At 34.4% G+C, this 21,578-nt stretch overlaps 1 protein-coding gene across 1 annotated transcript; it reads left to right on the top strand.

The window, feature by feature from the left end:
• Window positions 1-11,263: 11,263 nt before the first annotated feature.
• On the top strand, window positions 11,264-18,475 carry LOC129899340 (protein disulfide isomerase-like 1-4). Its single transcript, XM_055974635.1, has 12 exons — window positions 11,264-11,889; window positions 12,717-12,846; window positions 13,548-13,713; window positions 13,792-13,910; window positions 13,995-14,075; window positions 14,366-14,452; window positions 14,533-14,607; window positions 15,201-15,269; window positions 15,396-15,476; window positions 15,607-15,741; window positions 17,882-17,938; window positions 18,048-18,475. The coding sequence occupies exons 1-12, from the start codon at window positions 11,363-11,365 to the stop codon at window positions 18,213-18,215; spliced, it is 1,695 nt and encodes a 564-aa protein (XP_055830610.1). The 5' UTR covers window positions 11,264-11,362; the 3' UTR covers window positions 18,216-18,475.
• Window positions 18,476-21,578: the final 3,103 nt, after the last annotated feature.

Here is a 21,578-nt window from a genome sequence, read left to right as displayed (position 1 = left end):
TTAGTCAACACATAACAAATTGGCTCCCCATTGAATGCACACCCCAGTTTCTCAAATCTTGTTGAGTCAGCATTTGTGTTACGTTTTGACATTACAATCTAAAATTGGTTACTTGATATCAAACAACCTCCCATTTCATACATTGTTGATACAATATGCATCTTTTTATGAGATGAGAAATGAATTTTGGAAAATCCTACCTCTAATACTTGTGGGATTCAACTTCGACTCTAAGTAGGGTAATTATTTTGCAAAAAACCATAGCCTCCTCCTTAATTGGAGAATTCTTTGGACGTTGCCATCTATCAATAAAATTATATCAAGGAATTTATAAAAAGATTTGACATGGAAAATTCCAAAGTGAATGATACTCCAGTTACCACTATAACCAAATTAAAAAAGATGAACCTGGTCAACCCATTAGAGAAACAAAATATAGAGGAATGATTAGATCATTGTTGTACTTGATTGCCAGCAGGGCAAATATTGTGCTCACTGTAGGATTGTGTGCTTGATTTTAATCCTTTTCTAAAGAATTTTATCTGAAGGCTGTCAAGAGGATTCCGTTTTATCTAAAAAGTACCCACAACCTCGCTCTCTAGTATCCCCTTGGATATTTTCTTGATTTTATAGGTTTCATTGTTGCTGCATTTTATGACTAAATTACACGCTTTTAGTTGGTATAAAATGGATGTTATCAAATATAGAACAAAACAATGTTGGAGCCAAATTTTGCATAGATAGTTCTAAGGGTTAATAATTTAAATATGATTTCAAAGTATTGATCACTATTTCTAATGGGGGTTTTGGGAAATATTTATGATTGTTTTATAATTTAGAATGATAACTAAAATATTTACAAGTGAGCTAGCATTGTAGTTCCCTAGTGGTTATAATTTAAAAATATAAATCACTTTTAATCTCATTTAGGTTTCTCACTGTACAAAATTGATGGCTCTATACATTCTCCAAAACTTTTTGATACAATTAGAAGAAAATCACCCTACCTTGTTTCAACACTTGGGTGTGTACTAAGTATACTTCATCATATATTTTAGGTTAGCTTTTCTATTAGTAGCTCAAGCTCTTAGATAACAGTTAATAGCCCTAACTCCATTTTATTATTTTTATTCCTAATCTTAACTTTTTTTGTCAAATAAGCTTAGAAATAAAGCAAGTTTTAATATTTGCAACCATCAAAATACAATAGTTTTGAAAGAATAAATAATGCACAATAAAAAATACCATTTGAGAAGATTATTGAGAAAAATATATTATCATAACTTCTATTCTTTGTCTCACAAACCTAGTTATGGAGTCTAGCTACTCATGACTATGGAGAATATACTAAGAAATTTTCCATAATTAAAAAACATAAAGCCTTACAAGGAGAGTAATGAATATTAAATAATAAGATTCTTGAATTCAATATCATTCACCGTGAGAAAATCATGCAAAAAATTAATTTTATTTTCTTCAAAATACTCGTAACCTATGTTTCTCGAATAGCATTATTTCATCCGCCAACAAGTATTATGGCAATAAACCTTGAAAGGTCTCATAATAAACATAAAATTCGAAGCAAAAATATTATAAATTTTCCACCACATCTCCATAATGAGACCACCTACACACTACAAAATAAGTATGTAGACCACATTGGTGGTTTTCTAAAGCGTAAAATATTTTTTCAGAGTTGATCCCACTTTTGGTCAAACCTTTGGAATGCGGTCTACATGTTAAGAATGCTGACAACATTGTGTGATCACATAATGGTTCTTGAACTTTAGACTTTCATGTGACGTCAAGGAATGTGGAATGAATTCCTGATCTTGGAACAACATGATAGGTACTTTGCTCGTGTCATCTATTAAAAGTCTCATGTTATATGCTTGATGGTATTTTGATCTCAATTATTCAAGGAATGTTGTGCTAAGGCTATCAAAGGACTTTGTGAGCTTCTAATGCACACTTTGGATATGGATAGGATATTCATTTAGTTATAAGTAACTTTGTAATCCATGACCCCTATTCATATAACTTCTTTTTCTCTCTTTTTGGGCTCATCTTTTTTCTTATCCTTTTGTAGAATTGCAAGTTGTCTTCCCTATTACACAATAATTTTCCTCGTTCCCTTTTAATCACCCTTCTTTTAGGAAAGGATTCTCTTATGACCATATACATCTTCACTCATCTTTTTATTTCCCTATCTAATATGAACTCCACACTTAACTTAAGATTTTAGCTCACTTTGATTTTAGCTCTATAGAGGATGATTGATTCAAAGAAGGAATTTATTTTAAACATTTTATGTTTTGTAATTATGTGTCAAAATAAATAGGGTACAAGGAACTGCAAAGGAAAATTGAGGACAAATATTGATGGGGTAAGCCTAGAAATCATAGAAAAGGTTTACTATCAGTTCAAGATCTAAGATCATATAGTGAAAAACTAATAAGTCAGGAATTTGGATTCATTTAGGGCTTAAAATATAATAGTGCCCTATTTTCCTATATTGAATCCAAAACTGACATTAAAGTATTGATTTGCAGATATAAGGGGTCAAGGACAAGACATTTGCATTACTTTGAAGAAAAGAACCAAAAAGTGGCAAAAATGTGAAAAAATAACACTGGAGCTCGCAAAGAGTCCTTTGGCGAATCGCCAAGTGGACCTCCTGATCAGAAAAGTAGCTTAAAATCTAAGGCTATCTGTCAAGTAAGGTTGGCAACCCAAGATCCATAGAGGCGACTTGCCAAAGTGAAAGTATGAGATTAATCGTGCTCGTAGAAAGGATTTAGAATTGTTGCACAAGTAAAGGAATAAAAAGGCAAGTAGGATAAAAGGAACAAAACGTGCTAACTTGGACGGCAAGCTCAACTGAGCTCTTCCCTAAAAATTTACAATTTTTAAGCATATTGAGAGGCAAAATGGTGATGTGGAACTCCAGTTAGAAACCTGCCGAACCCATCCGTGATTGATATCGAGCCCGCCAACCAGTTTGTTTAAGTATTGAAGGATTGATGAACTAAAATGCGAGATACCTTTCCTTTAAGTGACTCACTAAACACTTGCGCGAGAACTACTAATGTGGACGAAGTGGTCCAGGCGTGAGTTTTGAGCCTATTTCTAGGAAGGTATAAATAGTCCGAATGAGACAAAATATGGTACTTTTGTACTGTTCTGAACACAAAGAATATAACATTCCTTTAACTTAGGGTTTTGATATTGCTTTTGGAATTTTTAGTTTGGACATTTGGAAATTAATGTGTAATCTTGCGGAATCTAATAGTAGAAAATTACTTTGGTATATTTTCTTTAAATTTTTCAATTTGTAACTAAACTCCATCCTTCTAGGGGGTGCTTAAGTAGTTGACTTGTAATTTTTTGAATTTGGGTTCTTGTATCAGCTCAATACTTATTAATTCTATACGAATTTTGTTAATTTAACATGTTTTCATTAATGAGTTATGGTTGCAAACATAATTCTATGTTATATCTTCATATTGTCTTGAGAATGTTATGTGGTGTGATTGAATTAGTAAATAGCTTTTGATATATGCTTGTCAATTATGAATCTCTCTCAAGAGAGGAGGTTTTGCTAAGGATTTGGTTAGTTTACATTAGTTCCTATATTAAGATTCGAGATGACTTCCATGGATAGACGACTAGTGATTTAAAAATAATTTTTGTATGATTGTCTAACCTAGCCTATCCATTGACAATTAGTAAAATTGAGTTGTGCATTTACCTTTTTTTGTACTACATGTCTAAATTTGCACCTACCCTAGAAGTCTCCAAAATCTTGGTTAAACTCTGTATTATTGATCTCGTTAGTGATAATCTAGCAAAATCTCTCTTTAATTGAAACTTGAAATGAACGAATTTACATTATGTTGTGTTTTTATCATTCTAGTGTGGGTCCTCCACACTCTCCTATATAAGGTCATGTCCTCGATAAGCTATAACTGCGACATGTCCTGTCTAATTACCTCACCACAATATTTCTTTGGCCTACCCCTACCTCTTCTGAAACTATCCATGGCCAACCTCTCACACCTTCTCACTGGGGCATCTGTGCATCTCCTCTTCATATGCCCAAACCATCTCAATCGCATTTTCCGCATCTTGTCTTCTACCGAGGTCACTCCTACCTTATCCCAAATAGCCTCATTTCTAAGCATGTCACTCCTGGTATGCCCACACATCTATCCTGAACTCTAGTGTAACTTTCGTCTCTAATCGATGTCTATCTCAACATTCTTATCTCGGCTACTTTCATCTTTTGAACATGAGAGACCTTAATTGGCCAACACTCTGCCCCATATAATATAGCCGGTCTAACCACCACTCTGTAGAACTTGCTCTTAAGTTGTGATGGCACCTTCTTGTCACATAGCACACCGGAAGTGAGCCTCCATTTCATCCACCCTGCCCCAATACGATGTGTGACATCATCGTCAATATCCCTGCTGCCTTGCATGATAAACCCAAGGTACTTGAAACTACTTTTCTTTTGGATGGCCTAGTCACCAAGCCTAACTTCCGCACCAACCTCATGAGGTGTCTCACTGAACTTGCACTCTAAGTATTCTGTCTTGTCTTACTCAGCTTAAACCCTTTAGACTCCAAGGTATATCTCCAATCCTCCAATTTAGCGTTAACTCTTCTACAAGTCTCATCGATCAGGACTATGTTGTCCATAAAAAGCATACACCATGGCACCTCACCTTGAATTTATCGCGTCAATCCATCCATCACTAAGACAAATAAAAATGGACTAAGGGCCGATCCTTGATGCAACCCCATCACAACTGGGAAGTGCTCTGAGTCCCCTCCTACTTTCCTTACCCTAGTTTTGGCACCCTCATACATATACTTGATCACTCTAATGTATGCTACAGGTACACCTTTAGCCTCCAAACATCTCCATAGTATCTCTCGTGGAATTTTATCGTAAGCCTTTTCTAGATCGATGAATACCATATGTAAGTCCCTCTTTCTCTCTATATATTCTCCACCAATCTCCTCATAAGATGGATGGCTTCTATAGTTGAGCATCCTGGTATAAATTCGAACTGGTTCTCTAAAATAGACATACCTCTCCTAACCCTCATCTCCACCACTCCTTCCCATATCATAGTATGGCTTAGAAGCTTGATACCTCTATAGTTATTGCAGCTCTAGATATCCCCCTTGTTTTTATATAGAGGGATCATTACGCTCAACCTCCATTCTTTGGGCATCGTTGTTGTCCTAAAGATGACATTAAATAACCTAGTAAGCCACTCCAAACCTACCAGGCTTGCGCTCTTCTAAAACTCCCCAGGAATCTCGTCAGGTCCGGTCGTTCTTCCCCAGCACATCATATGCACAGCACCCTTAACCTCTTCGACCGAAATACTCCTGCAACACCCACCATCGTGAAGCCTCTCTATATGTTCCAAATCTCCCAACACAATCTCTCTGTCTCCTTCTTCGTTCAAGAGTTTATGGAAGTACGACTGTCATCTCTGTTTAATGAGGGTCTCCTCTACCAATACTTTTTCATGCTCGTCCTTAATGCACTTAACTTGATCTACATCGCGTGCCCTTCGCTCCCACACCCTAGCTAGCTTGAACAACTTCTTATCCCCGCCTTTCTCTTCTAGTTCATCATAAAGGCGTACAAAAGCTATCGTTTTTTGCCGTCAACAAAGGCTAACGGCTGAAAAGAGAAAAAAAATGCAAAAGCAGTTTACAAAATACAGTGGAGAAAAACAAAAGAAAGAAGGAAAAGAAAAACAAAGGAGAAAAGAAAAATATGAATTTGCATTCCAAAGCGTCAAGGTAATTATTCTCGTTCTTTTCATTAAATTTTTATGTGATTATGAACATATTTTTAGGATAGAAATGTATAAAATTTATGCTGAATTAAGAAAATATAGTCTTAGGGTTCTTAGAATAAAATCTTAATTTGGGAGTCGAATAATAATCCTTTTTAGTTGAAATTTGGCATGTGAGTTTATTTTATTATGGTGAACATATGAAAGAAAATTTCAAATTTGAATTCGGTGCTCGAGATGACTTTTTGACCCAATTTTTGAGCCAAAAATAAATATAGCAATATGGATGTTATTGGATTCATATTCTTTTGAAGATTATGTATTTGAAAAAATTTTGATCATTCAAAAATGTTACGAAAGACTTCAGTTTCTAAGTGATTGTTCAATTATTTCAGGCAAGTAGATTTCTCGATCCATGTTAAGTGAATAGAATCGTGTATTTTCTTGTTGTTTGTATTGGAGAGTAATAGGACTTGATGGTGGTTGACTTGTTCATATTGACTGATCCTAATGATGAAAAAAGAAGATAAAAGGCAATTTGCTTATATTGATGTGTGATGTGTTGAGAATGGTTTGGAAGTTCTATTGATTCATTGTTGATCATGTATCATGATTGTGTTATTGTGAATTGTGCATTGTTATGAAAATGGTCATCTCCTCATTATTTGTGTGAACATGCCTATTTGCATTGGTTATGAGACAAGATTGTGATAAGTGCTATATGAAATGAGGAAGAATAAGAAATCAAAAAGGATATACTATTTCAAGAGACGTGCCACATGCCATGGTAGATATTATATGATATTCTATGGACGTGCCACACGTCATGCATGATAATATATGATATTCGAGGGATGTGTCACACACCATGGTAGATAATATAAGGTATTCGAGGAACGTGCCACACGTCGTGGTAGATGCATAAACAAGCATGTCTCCCATGGGTCCCGGACTAAGATACAGTGGGTATATATCGCTAGGTCAAACATGCATCACTATACTTGAGGATCTTTTTTTTTCTTTTTTCTTTCACATTTCTCATCAAAGGAGCTAAAAGCCCCCTTCACTACTTCCACTCTAACTCGAAAAAAAAATAGCTTCCTCATCTTGACTCTATCCAATCCATGTGGCAAATCTGTTTGTGGTGGAAAAAAGTCAACATCTTGAGGGTTGTTCTAGATGGATGCACCACAAGACCTTCGAGGGTTAGGTGATAGGTTTGGTCGAGAATTTCATTACCTAAGTACCATGTTGTTGAACCATGGTATATCTCTCGTAGATGGTCTGGGAGGATCCCCAATTTCTGTTCTTTCTTTTTTATTTCAGCTTAACTCCACTCGTTCTCTCCTTTCTTTCGCCTAAACAGTTGCATCCTTGCTTCTTGCCCATAGAGAGTTAGGATATTTTGTGAGATCCTTCTCCTAGTGGCGCTCACCAATGAGTAGTGAAAGTCCCAAAACTTGTTAATTAACTGGCTGACTTATGAACTGGATGAATTACCGAGTAAATAGATCAGATCCGGACGATCCTAAAAAAAAGCTTTTCTGGGGACTTGTTGTTCAAGTCGAGTTTCCTTGCATCTCATTTAATTGCATATCTCTATCATTTATGAACTTGTAAATGCCTTTTGTTTATTTGTGATTGATGAATTTGATTTCGTGTGTTGCTGATCGGTGACTATTGGAGTGTTGTTATTGAGTTATATGCCATGTAAATTGTGAATTGTTAGGTTGGCTGATTTTATGAAGGTTGTAGTTGTGGAGGTTCAGTTGGAGTGGTAGAAGTACCCGTATTTTATAGTACTTGACTTTGTATTTTGGAGTTCACTTGTTGAGTACCTTGTTGTTTAGTACTCACCCCTTTGTCACGGACTTAGACTTCAACTAAGACTTCCGTGCGGCACTTGACAACTTACTCACGAATATTTCACAATCTTCTAAGCTTAAGTAAGCCTTTAAGACTAGGTCGCTAAGGGAACACTAGATTGTAAGAAAGACAAGAGAGTTTTTATGAAGAAGGCTTTTGTATTATTTTTGGAAGAATGCTTGATTGCTTGATGATTTGTTATAAATGAATGCCCCCTCTATTTATACTACTCCTAAGGGGCCTAAGTGTAAATAAAATTTACTATACAAGTCCTTTCATATTTATAAAGAAGTCTCTACTCTAGAACTCTCCACACACTCTAGAGAATTCCAAGTCTTTCAAGACTTCTCTACAAGCTTCTACAAGAATCTAGAGTCTTCCACTAACCTCTCCAAGACTCTAGGTTCTTCTACCTTCTTCAAGAATTCTCTTGGACATTCTAGAGCCTTCTATTAACCTCTCTTTCCCTCATCTTCATGATCAAGTGGCGGGTCATGACACCTTGCTTCTACATTTGTGTAGGTTATGAACCCAAATTTTTGTGACACTCTCTCTTTCTCTCTTCTCTTCTTGTCTGAGGCTTCCTGTGAAAATTTGTGAGGTACGCCCCGAGTCAAATGGAATTGAAAAGACTTTTTTTATATTTCAAGGTGGCATCTCGAAAGTGCTATTTGTCATTTCAGCGGCCCTCTTACTCCTATTTGTGATCTTGTTCTACTTTAGAGACAATGTCATTTGAGATTTGTATTTTTCTTTCAAATTCATTGTAATACACTTGATGCTTGTGCACCGACAACCAAATTTTGGGGGTTTAATTAAGTTGACTTTGTTATCTGCATTTTTATCGTAATATTTGAATTTTAAGTTGACTTGTTTTGGTGGGATAAGGCGAGTACCATGTTCGATTTTGGGTCGTGACATTTTTTCACACACGGAAAGAACTTTGTAAAGAGAAGAAAACAAGTGAGATCGATGCGTGATTAGAAAATCAAGCTAAACTTGAATTAGATTCTTGAACCTTTTTTTGGATGTGGAGAACAAGAAGCTGCTATTTCTATTCCTATATGAGGAATCACATTGATGTTGATGAAGACAAGAACACTGGATAACAAGAGTCTCTAGTACATAAAGAGAGAAAATATGTAGATTGTCTTCGTGAGAGAGAGACCCAATTAGCAGCGTCAAAAAGAATATGTTTCCAAGAGTATTATTGTTATAAATTCTTAGTTGTCTAGTTTGGTTTTTTGAGCTTAAATTGTAACCTTTTACGTTCATGGAGAATTTTTATTAGGTGTTTATTCCCGGGGTTGTAAGACTTCCAAGATTAAGATAGACTCTTAAAAAGGACAGGTGCAACTAGGAAGGGTGATGGTTTAAATATAATTAAAAATATCAAGCAAAATAAATTTAAAAATTATTCCACAAATTAAATCACTATATATGAAAAATTTGTCACAGAAATAAATAAATAAATTTGATATATTGGTTAATATGTAAATATATCATGGATAGTTTGATCGTGAAAAAAATAATTTTCTACTTCTGCTTTTTTTTAAGAAGCATAAATTTTTCACCTTTTTTCAATAACAGAAAAACGGCTTTTATTTTCATTTAAAAGCAAATTTACTGATTAGCCAAACCTTAATTTTTCATAAAAAGTAATTTTTTTTCAAAATAAGTGTTTTTGACCTTCCAAAAACAATGTCAAACATGCTCTTAGCCCCTTTAATTTGCAGCCATAAATTTTGCTTATGTTTTAGTGTAAATTTAAGGTACAACCCACTAAGGTAAGTCATGGTTTTTGACTCGAGGATTTTTCCATGATTTTTTTTTGTGTGTTGATTATTATTTTGCATTTACTTCTTGATTAGTTGATTGATTAACCTGGTTCTTCAATAAATGGCTGACATAACAAAATAATAATATGTATATCCAAAAATTTAGTCATTTCTAAACAATTTAATAAAACTTCTTCCAAATGAAGTCTTTTTTGTGCAAAATATTAAAGAATTGTGATTTATCAAAATATCTTCATGATAATTGAATTAAATAACTGTAATCATTCAAAATTTATTAAATATAAATTTACAAATGATTTAAATTATATTAAATTCAACATATATTAGTCCAAATAAATATTATGGATTAATATAGTTGGATTAATTATTTAAATTCAATAAATATGAATTTAATTAAAGCTTAATTTTATTGGGCTAATCCATTGATTTGGGCTATAAAGATGAGCCAACTTTGCTAAATCCAATATCATATCATTCTAGAGGTCCATTTTTTGTGTCACTTGTCAAGCGACGAGTAATGCCAAGTCAAATAAATAAGTCAATAGGAGCATGTCATATGTCAAAATGACAAGTCCATTTGATAAAGCTCAATATGTCATGTCACTTAAATCTGATTGGCCGGAGGGATAAATATTTTTATCACAACTCCTCTATTCCACAACTATAAATATAGGTCTTCATAATTCAGAAAAGACACTAGAATTCTAATAAGAAGCCACAGAGAGCTCATGAATCAAACGACGCAAATTTCTCTACAAGCTACAAGTTGAAAAATTCAAGATCAAGTTCATCAAGTTCAAGAAAAAGTGAAGATCAGGATCAAGTTCAAGAACAAATAAAGATCAAGTTCGTCAAGTTCAAGAACAACTCCAGATCAAGATTACCAGATTCAAGATCAAGCCCAAAAGCCTTTGAATTCAAGTATAAGTCAAGATCAAGTTCAAAAAACAAGCGAAGATCAAGTTCATCAAATCCACAACTCAAGATCAAGACCACAAGATTCAATATCAACCCAAAAGCCGTTGAATTCAAGTACAAGTCAAAATCAAATCCATCAAGTTCAACCAAATTCAAGATCAAGCTCAAGAGTCCTTGAATTTATATTCGAAAAGACGAATCAGAAAATTCATAGAGATTGAAACACTTATATTCAAAAATCGAATACTACGATTATTGCGATATTTTCTAGTCTTGATTATTATTTTCTCGATGCGAATTTTATTGTCTACAACAACAATGACTTATCAAAGAACAAAAGACAAATTATTTTAACATTAAATGAATTCTTAGACCTATCAAAATAAAAAGTACTAATCAAACTAAAAAGTAAACGACGAAAAATAAATTATTATAAAGACAAACACCTAAATTAAAAATAAAAAATGTAAAATATTAAAATGTACCATAAAACTTTAAAATCAAAACCAAATCATACAATAGTCATAGATTTTTTTTTTCTTCTATTTGATTTAGTTGGATATTTCATTTGGGTGAACACTCTTACATCTAACTTCATGTAGAGTCAATAGTTTACTTCCACCACACCAATACACATTCCCGATCGCATCTCAGTCACCCCAAAAAGTCAAAAGTCAACACTATTAATTCACCACCTCATTCTCCCTATGTGTCGAATTCTAATTAGCCTATTTTTTCAAATCACCCAATCATATCGTGACACGTAGACATACAAAATGTGGCACAACGTTCTCTCTCCCTGTAATAAAATATAATCAGTAATTCCAAGGTACAATGACTTTAGTACAGTGTACGCCTCAAATTGGGTTGAAAGATAAAACTTTGTTATTTTGAAGTATTCCTATAAGTATACAACTGAAGACTTTGCTGCTTCAGTTTCAACTTGCTTCAGCAATGGCAATGAAGAAATATCTAATTCTCTCCATTTTTCTACTCAATCTCATCTTCTTCAGAACTGCCTTGTCTTCTGTCGTTGAAGACGAAGAAGAGGATCTCAGTTTCCTTGAAGAAGAGGATTCTGATGCTCATTCAGATTCCAATCCATATGGTGAACACCACGATTTCGAGAACTACGAAGATCTCGAGGACGATTCTTCCGATCACGGGGAAGACTCGTACGAGCCGCCGGTAGTGGATGACAAGGATGTGGCTGTACTGAAGGAAGGAAATTTCAGTGAATTTATTGCGAAGAATAAGTATGTTATGGTTGAGTTCTACGCGCCGTGGTGTGGACATTGTCAGGCACTTGCACCGGAGTATGCTGACGCCGCGACTGAGCTAAAAGGAGAGAGTGTGATGCTTGCTAAAGTTGATGCTACTGAGGAAGCTGAGCTGGCTCAAAAGTATGATGTGCAAGGGTATCCCACCGTTTTCTTCCTCATTGATGGTGTTCACAAGCCTTATAATGGTGAAAGGAATAAGTAAGTTTTCTTTCTCACTTTCCTTTCTGCCTTTTGAACGAATCTAGAACCTCAATTAGCAGATTCATACATAACTTTTTATGTATGAAATGACCTTGGAATTTTGGAATAAAAAAAGGTCTTTTGGGAATTTAGTTAAAATATAAGGGATATAAAAGTAATTTTCGTGCTCAAGAGAAAATGGAATCCTTTAACTTTTTATTTTTTACTGAATTTAATAACTTTATGACTTAAATTCAGCATTAGACAAATACGTCCAAAAGCTAAAAAGTGTGACCAACTTAAAGCCAATTCAAACGGTCTTGGTTGACTTTGCGTGTTGGCATTTTTCCTCTTCTCTATTTATTGCTCTTACTATTGGCTTGTGGTTTTTAATTTTGAAGATGTTTCTAGCATTGCAATTTCTGGTGAGAGTGGATCTTAAACTTTTATGATACCTAGTTTCATCTGTAAATTCATTGGTGATGTGCTGTTGGCTGGTGGTCCTGAACTCCTTTGAAGGAATTTGAAACCTATTAATTTTCAGTATGGTCAAAAATGTTGATTAATCTCATTTAACACGTTTGAAGAGAATTTACTCATTTCCTCTCGGATTTAATTTTTATACACTTAAATTATAAATAAATTTACAATGTACATGTAAATTAACTCAATGTAGCATGTCTCTTACCATATTGTAGTTACTTTTAAGTCACCTGATTGTGTAAGTAATGTTTAAAACATATAAAGTTGATCTCTTTCCTTCTATACCATGAGTATTCCTATCTTCATATCCTTTTTACTTTGTCATATTCCAAAGTAGATTTTCATTTATTTTTTCATTGCAGGGATGCTATTATTTCATGGATAAAAAAGAAGATCGGGCCTGTTCTATCCAATATAACGACTGTAGAGGAGGCAGAACAAATCTTGAAAGATGAGAAGAAAGTAGTGTTGGGATATTTGAATGATTTGGTGGTAATTCCTCTATCCAGGCTAATGGTTTTGTTTTCTTTATTGTGCTGTCATTGGACTTGAATGCAATTCAGATTATGGTGATTAATTAATATTACTTCCCTTCACTCAAGCTAAAGTGGCTTTGGATTTTGTCAATGGAACACTATGGTACTATATGAATCATCAATTTCTTATAGATGGAAAGAAAAGTAGCTATAGCTTGCTAGCTGATTTCGGAATTGACTGAATTTCTCGACTTTAGGTTTTATTGCAAGGGATGTTCTGATGTCTCATCATATTTAACTTCTATATATTCTACCACCAGTTATGTAGTTGGATATGACTTTCTTAAATTTGATTGGTTGGGGATTCAAAACCTGGCTAAAGGGACAAAAAAAAGATTTGTACCATAGAGTAAAACGAATATATATGGAAGCCAACTTTAGTGATATTTTTCAGGTAATACGGTGATATACAAAGTTGGGATGCCAGTTGCACTTTTATGGGTAATACTGTGATAATGCGAGTGAAGAAAATGTTATCACTTTCTTAATATAATCTGATGAGGAATACCATAGCTAGAGGGGAAAATATAATTTATAGTACATAAGGATAAAAATGGAACACCAGCAAAATCAAAAGGGATATATGGCTATTGAATTCTGTTTTTCCAGAATGTGTAGCATTATAATTTTGTTTAAAATCATTTTACATGTTCACAGGGTGATATAAGTGAAGAGCTTGGTGCAGCTGCTGCACTAGAAGATGATGTCAACTTCTATCAGACTGTCATCCCAGATGTGGCAAAACTCTTCCATATTGATTCTCAAGCCAAACGTCCAGCTCTTGTCATAATTAAGAAGGAAGCCGAGAATATCAACCACTTTGGTTAGTTTGGTCAATGCAATTATATGTGCATTAACCATTTCATTAGAGAAGTATTTACCATGTCATACTTTCTTGCAGGTGGTGAATTCACCAAGTCAGCAATAGCTGAATTTGTTTTTGAGAACAAGCTTCCTCTTGTCACCAATTTTACTCGGGAAAGTGCCTCAGAGATATTCGAAAATCCCATTAAGAAGCAGGTGATCAATTGAGCTAACAATAGCATGCTGATCTTGGGTGATATTTTCTTTCTCCTGGTTACATTTTCTCTTTCTTGTTCACAGTTGATACTTTTTGCCACTTCGAAAGATTCAGAAAAGTTTTTGCCAATATTTCAAGAAGCTGTGAAAGCTTTTAAAGGAAAGGTGATAATCTTATCTCTGCTTATAGATATACAGTATTATGGGTGTTAATAAATGCCTCATGCATACAAGGAAGGAGAAGAAGGGATTTCCCAGGTGGAGGGGTGTGTCTCACCTGTTTTGACTTCTGATACTTCTTTGGGAACATGCTTAGAATATAGAAGAAAGAAAAGCCTTTATTTAGTGAAGCCAGTCTCTTTATGAAGCATAAGTTTTCCTGCCTGCATAGTATGCTTTTGGCAATTCTCTGACTTGAAGTCATTTGTGTGTTTTTTAAAAACCTTTCCTTGTAGCTTATCTGTGTGTTTGTTGAAATCGACAACGAAGATGTTGGAAAACCAGTTTCGGAGTACTTTGGTGTTAGCGGTGATGCCCCAAGAGTAAGATATTTGTACTATACTGCTCCTTGCAGATATTCTGTTTTCGAACTTCCTAGAATCCAACTTGAGATTTGGTGCAGGTTCTTGCATATACAGGAAATGAGGATGGGAGGAAGTTTTTACTGGAAGGTGAAATAACCTTGGATGGTGTCAAGGTTTGCTGACTGCTAACTTTAGAATCAAAGTTTTGAATAAACATGTGTGACGAAGTCTGGATGTACTTCCCTCCTGTGTTAAATTACATGGAATGTGTCTATGTACCCTTTTGTACATAGGTTTTCTTTTAACATTAAACCTTAAATAGTGACTTATCAAAAATAAAGAAAAATCTATAAAAGGTGGGGGTTTGGAGGGGAGAAACTAAATTGTATAAATCGGAAGATTGGAGCAATAGGCCTTTCCTTCTAAAAGTTACATAGAGTAAAACGATTCATCAAATTAAAAGCTTGATATTATGATGTTAGCCTGGATGAGTTGGCCAATTTCCTTGAAAGATTTTTTTTTTCAAGCCAATGAGATCTTAGTTGGTGAATAGTAAATCTTGGCATTAATTGGTGAGGCACAATGGAATTCAGTTTTGGAGTTTTGGGTTTAGCGGATGAAATCTTGCCCACTTTGGAAAGTCGGAGATTAGGACGTTGTATCAGTCTTACAGAGCTATTCACATTATATTAGCATGGGTTCTCTCAGCTAAGGTTTACCTTTCTGTCTTAACATGTATGTATACTTGTTTCCATTTGTTTTGCAGTCATTCGGGGAGAAATTTTTGGAAGACAATTTAAAGCCCTTCTATAAATCTGATCCAATACCTGAGACTGTAAGTCTTTTGGCGTCGTTCTGTTATTTGCCAATGTTATTTAAATATTAAAATGCACATACTCCAACAGCCAACATTAAGCTTCAGATTATGTTTTGTTTTCTTATGCCCTTTGATCATATGCAGAATGATGGGGATGTCAAAATTGTGGTTGGCAATAACTTTGACGAAATTGTTTTGGATGAATCAAAAGATGTTCTTCTTGAGGTACTAGTTATCTTGTTCTAAATGAATGCATTTCTTAATCAGTGATGTGAATAATTGGATGAACACCATCCAAATTTTTAGAGGTTATTCTGGATGTCTAATTGGTGATTTTGATTTGTGATCGAAACAGTTATATGCTCCTTGGTGTGGCCATTGCCAATCACTAGAACCCATATACAACAAGCTTGGCAAGCATTTAAGAGGCATTGACTCCCTTGTTATTGCCAAGATGGATGGAACAACAAATGAGCACCCCCGAGCGAAGGTACTTTTTGCCACTTGATCTTTTGACTATGGTTGTGTATTCTTATGTCCAGCAAGGGATGTGTCAGATTCTATATCCTAGTTTGTTATTAGATATGTTTGTGGGATACCTGCAAGTTATACTGCATTCTTTTATGTGTATACCAACATTTATCTATAAGAAAGGAAATGTCTAAAAAGCTAAGGATTTGTTGAAGGCCTAAGTAAATAAAAGTATCCCGCAAAACCGCTTAGACTTTTAAAATAGATGGTCACGTTATTAAACATGGTATCAAAGCATGTAGAAGTCATGCAAGTACTTGCTTAGATATATCTGTAACTGCAAGCTCTAAATAGTCTAGTTATGTTATGCTAAATGGCAGATACAAAGTCTGGCTCAGTCACTACCATCTACTCTTAGTGCAGCTATAAATTCAGTCACAATTATACTCTTGTTTGTTAAGCAATTAATTAGCTAAGGGAAAATCTTCTTGTGTGACAAACAGACTATAAACTTTCTCTTCCGCTAACTTCTGTGTCTAATTTAAGTTACTGTGCTTGTGCATTGTACTAGAATTGTGTGCTTGTTTCATTTTTAATTGTACTTCCAACATCCAAAACAGTGGGTAGGAGGAGAATGTTGCCTTCATTTTTTATTGGGATAAAGGTACGAGAAATACTCGAACTTCGACGAAAATTGTTGTAACAATCCCAAACTTTGGACGGGCCCTATTACCCCCTGCACTATTTAATAGTGCATTTTAAAAGTATATTTGTGATTGAGTTAATCTAAATTTTTGTGGGTTTGATAACTATTAACGTTATTGTTGATTTTGAAGTCAAAATTTGTAGATTTTTCATTGACTTCAAGGATATTACATTCAACACAAAATCAAGTTTATTGACTCCAACCATATAGCCTAGCAAACATAAACACTTTCAAACTTACATCAACCCAAGGAAATGCTTCAAGTAGCTATTTTTATTCAAACAACAACACTTTCAAACTTAACTCAACAATGAATATACTTTTAAAATGCACTATTAAATAGTGCAGGGGGTAATAGGGTTTGTCTAAAGTTTGGATTGTTACAGCAATTTTCGTCAAAGTTCGAATATTTTTGGGAACATTATCCCTTTTTTATTTGTCAAGAATGCTCAGGTTTGTTAAAAGATTGTATTATGCGAAAATACAAGTTAGAGTTTCTTGAATGATGTTACCTACTTATATGTTGATGTTAGTAAACTGTATTGTAAATATTAAAAACAGTAACAATAACTAAAGGTAATAAAACACAGAATCTGAAAAATTAATGCAAGAACAAAATCGAGCCCACTGAATGCACAGTGTGTCCTTAAGGAAATTATTCCCCTCAAAGTACCCGAGGTTTTGGAATCTTTCCTCCCAGGATAGAACGATTTACTCACCAAAGTAGAGGTACTGCAAATTTTGGTGACTGCGAACCACTCGAAAGCTGTATATCACACGATTTTAGGAAGTGCAGAAAGAAGAAAAAGAAGATGTTGTTTCAGAAATTTCGTATGGAACATTCTGAGGATTAAGAGACATATATAGACTGTTTGCACCTTTTAAAAAAAGGCACATATTGGGAAAAGATTTGCCTGTTGAGAAAAGGTTTGCAACTTTTCGGACAAGGTTGCAACCTTTCAAAAATCTGTTGGAAAAACGGAGGGAAGAAAATTTGGTCCAAAAAGATTATCAATCAATTCAATTGACCGAATCCGAATCCGAATCTGAAGCCGAATCCGAGCGGCGACGACGACGACGCGAGGGGAGACCCTCTTTTGACCCTTTAGCAACATGAAGGAGTGCTTCTACTTTTAAGTAGGAGACTTTTCATTTCCACCACCTATGTGGGACCAAAACTTATTTAATAAAGTAAGAGTATCATTTTCCTCTCCACTTTTTTTTTTCTCAATTTCCCATTCAAACTATCAATTAAACCCAACAGTTGAAGCAGAACAGGAATGATAAAAACAGACTCATTTTCCTTGTGCTGTTTTGCCTCAGGTAGGGAAGCTTAGGTGGAAAAAGAGCTAATTGTTTTACTATTATTTTTATTTTTCGGAAAGAGGTGCAGGGAGAGAGGGTAATTGTTCTTGTTCAAACATTGGGTTAACGATTCATTTATTAATTGCAGGCTGACGGATTCCCAACACTTCTGTTCTTCCCAGCTGGCAACAAGAGCTTTGACCCGGTGAGTGTAATATTAATTCTTTACCAAAATTATGTTGCTATGCTTCCTTCCGTTTTGCTTCTCAGAAACGATAGCTGATGCATCTGTAAATGATCATACCGTTCTACAGATTACTGTTGACACAGATCGTACAGTGGTTGCCTTTTACAAATTCCTGAAAAAGCATGCATCTACCCCGTTTAAGATTCAAAAGCCACACTCAACACAGAAAACTACAGAGTCTGATGTCATTTCAAGCCAAGAGAGCACCACTAATGACGCTAAGGATGAACTGTGAAATTTGTAGGTTCTAGCATATTAGTCAAGTTTGGTTTTAGAAAAGAATTCCAAGCATATGATTAAGGGTGGAAGTGGAACGTGATAACATCATCAGCATTGAAAAATGTAGGTAGAGAATAGAAAGTAGGAAGAGACACCAAAAGGCTCTCTTTTGATGGTTTAATAGTTTTATTTCTTTTTTTTTTGGTTGACTGAAAATAATGTTATGGTGTATCGAAACACGGACGCGATGTTTCTCGAATGAGGTTGTTGACATGCCCTTTGTTCTTTCCTCCTTTACTTTGTTGTGGTATTTATGGAAGCAAGTTTGCACCAGTTTGGATCGCATATTGCAGATTTCGATGATAGTTCTGGTACACTTGCTATTTATAACAAATTATTATACGGAAAATGGTTAAACATACCTTGTACTATTGAAAATAATTTAAATATATTCTTTGTTATATTTTTGTATGAAATATATCTTTTCTGTTATATTTTCGGTTCAAATATATCCCTCTTATTATACTTTAGTACAAACTCGTCCTAAAACATTTGAAAAATTCAAAATTAAATAACTCATCCCAATTTTAAATATCTGATTTTTTTAGAAATAAGTAAAATTTTCAAGTAAAATTATTTTTTTCTTAGAAATGACAATAGTACTTGAAAAATTGTATTTATTCTTAAAAAATTAGATATTTAAAATTGAGAATGGATTATTTAATTTTGAGTTTTTCAAGTGTTATTCTGTTAAAATTTAGGGCGAATTTGTACTAAAGTATAATGAGAGGGGTATATTCGAACTGAAAGTATAACATGAGGGATATATTTAGCTCGAAAGTATAATGAGAGATATATTTAAATTATTTTCAATAGTATAGATATACCCTTTTTCGATCATTATATAGTTTATTGTGGTTAAGGGGTATGTTAACTACTTCTTTTGACACAAATAATGAATATGAGAAATTTAATATCCTTATAGTATTCAAGACATTACATATTTCCTTCCAAGATAAAAATATAATTTAGATTTGTTGGGACAATAATATTTTAATGAGAAAATTGCACCAGGTGACAGTCCATAACATTTGTTTATCACTTTTTTAGTCTGGCTTTACGAAATTATCCAAAAAATTATACAGCATATCCCCTAAATGTAGTGGTGTTGATTTTTTGTTCCCCCTAAAAGAACTTGTCACGATCCTGACCCATCGTGACTGGCACCCACAATAACCCTCCGGTGGGAGAACCATTACTACAGCCCAACTAACAATAATCGCAAGGTATAAATAATTTTAAAGATGCGAAAGCAGGTTTAATCAACAAAACATAGGTTGAGTTCCCATAAACTTAGAAATATCTAGTTATCAATCCAAATATACAGAAAATCATCATAGAAACTGAAAGTCAATCGTACCAAAACTCTAAACAACTAACAAGTCTAGAAAAGGGGATGCAACCCCGAAAGAAACCTAACAATAGTATCTGAAGTTTAAGTCCCGAAAGAAGGACTACGAATAGAAGAGAGTCCACGGGAGCCTGAAAGAAATAGCTCACCCTTGAACTCGAATACTATCACTCTTCTAAGCGAGGTCTATTCGCAGCCAGCTGAATATGCCTTGTACTCAACAAGGACAGAGCAAGTGTAGTAGCAGTACACAAAATCAGTGTACTAGTAGGATCACGTAGCTAGCTAGTAAGAGAGTCATGGACAAGTAAAACCCACATAATAAGCACATATATACAGAATAACTTAACCATTTTCATCTCAAACAGTACTCACGGTTCATCAATCCCAATATCATGAAATTTAACATAAGGGTCCTCTCATGGGGCCTGCAAACACTTATTTTGTGTCGGAACAGGACACCAGATCCAGGATTTGTGTCGGAATGTGACATCCGATCCAATTATATTTCGAAATGTGACACTCGATCCAAGCATACAAAGCAATCACAATTTACCAACAATAGTCAACATTATATCATCAAGAACATGTTCATCACAAAACAGGCAAGTAGTGATCATTTCACATAGTTCATAGCATGTTTCCTTATTCATATATACATATGCATACAATGAAGTAATTTAGCAAGTACATGATGTTGACACCCAATTTTGACCAACCCATAACTATTTTTTGGATTATTATCTCAATAAATAGGCATTTTTCAAAATTATTTCTTTATTAAATAAATAAATTTATATTTAGTTTTACCCAATAAATTATATATTTTGACTTTATAATATTGTTTATATTTATTAATATTATTACTATTATCTTTATTATTATTTTTTTTTTAATAATAAGCTTAATAAGTTCAAATATTCTTACGTATCTTTTAGTATATATTATGTAGGTGTGTGTATTTTTTTGATATAAAAATATTTTTTAACTAAGTTTATTTTATAATTTACTTATTCATATTGATATATATACATATCACATATCTATTTTAATACGTCTTGTATACATCTGCATATTAGTTATTACTTAATTAAGTCTATTATATACTTTAGTTAACTATATTAATTATGCATCTATTTAGTACGTATTATATACATACGTATGTTATATATATACACACATATTTACATAGTATATACATGAGTAGTTATTTTATGTACAAAAATACTACTACTTGATAAATTTTATGATTTTACTTATTCAATATATTGTGGTTATTAATTAGATAGCAATCTATTCAATTTTTCTCCGTTTTATTTTAAGCATAATCCTTTTATTTAATTCATTCTAATTAAACCTAAATTAAATTCATATATAATCCAAATTTAAATCTTAAATTCATCTTTTAATCATATCCATCCATCTCATTTTTATCAAATATCAAAATTTAATCACAACTGCTCATTACAATTAATGAACGGCTAGGATTACAACTACAACTTCTGACTATCAAACACCCAAAACCCTAAAGATTTTTTCATTTTTCTGTTTTGGTCATCTTCTTCTCTTAGGAAGAAGAAGGCAAGCCGCCACATCCCCTCTCTCAAAAAATCCCTCCGCCACCGCGCCTTCTCTCTTCCTCACTGCGCCACCATCGCGCCATCACTGAACGAACTGCAGCACCTCCTCGCTGCAACCAACAACAACAACGAACAACCACCGTGCATCGTCGCTCCGACGAGCTACTTGACGCAGCAGCTATCCGTTGCTTCGCCGCCGGCAAGCTTCCAGGAGAACACGGACAGCAGTTCCTCTCCTCGCCGACGAACAACAGCCTCCAGCCGCGACGGTAAGCAGCAACAGCAGCCAACGGCGAGAAGCAACACCCGCTGTCCAACAATGGCAGCCACCAGCTGCAGCGACGCCACCAACGATGGCGGACAGCAGCAGCGAGCCATTGACGCCACC

This window comes from Solanum dulcamara, chromosome 1 (assembly GCF_947179165.1).
Source record: "Solanum dulcamara chromosome 1, daSolDulc1.2, whole genome shotgun sequence".
NCBI lineage: Eukaryota > Viridiplantae > Streptophyta > Magnoliopsida > Solanales > Solanaceae > Solanum > Solanum dulcamara.
The sequence above is the reverse complement of the archived record's forward strand: the minus strand, read 5'-3'. Positions and strand labels throughout refer to the sequence as shown.

Coding starts and splice junctions, on each gene's coding strand:
- LOC129899340 (XM_055974635.1), top strand. CDS start 11,363: ATGGCAATGAAGAAATATCTAATTCTCTCCATTTTTCTACTCAATCTC. Junction 15,742..17,881: donor ATGAGCACCCCCGAGCGAAG/GTACTTTTTGCC, acceptor TATTAATTGCAG/GCTGACGGATTCCCAACACT. Junction 17,939..18,047: donor GCAACAAGAGCTTTGACCCG/GTGAGTGTAATA, acceptor ACCGTTCTACAG/ATTACTGTTGACACAGATCG.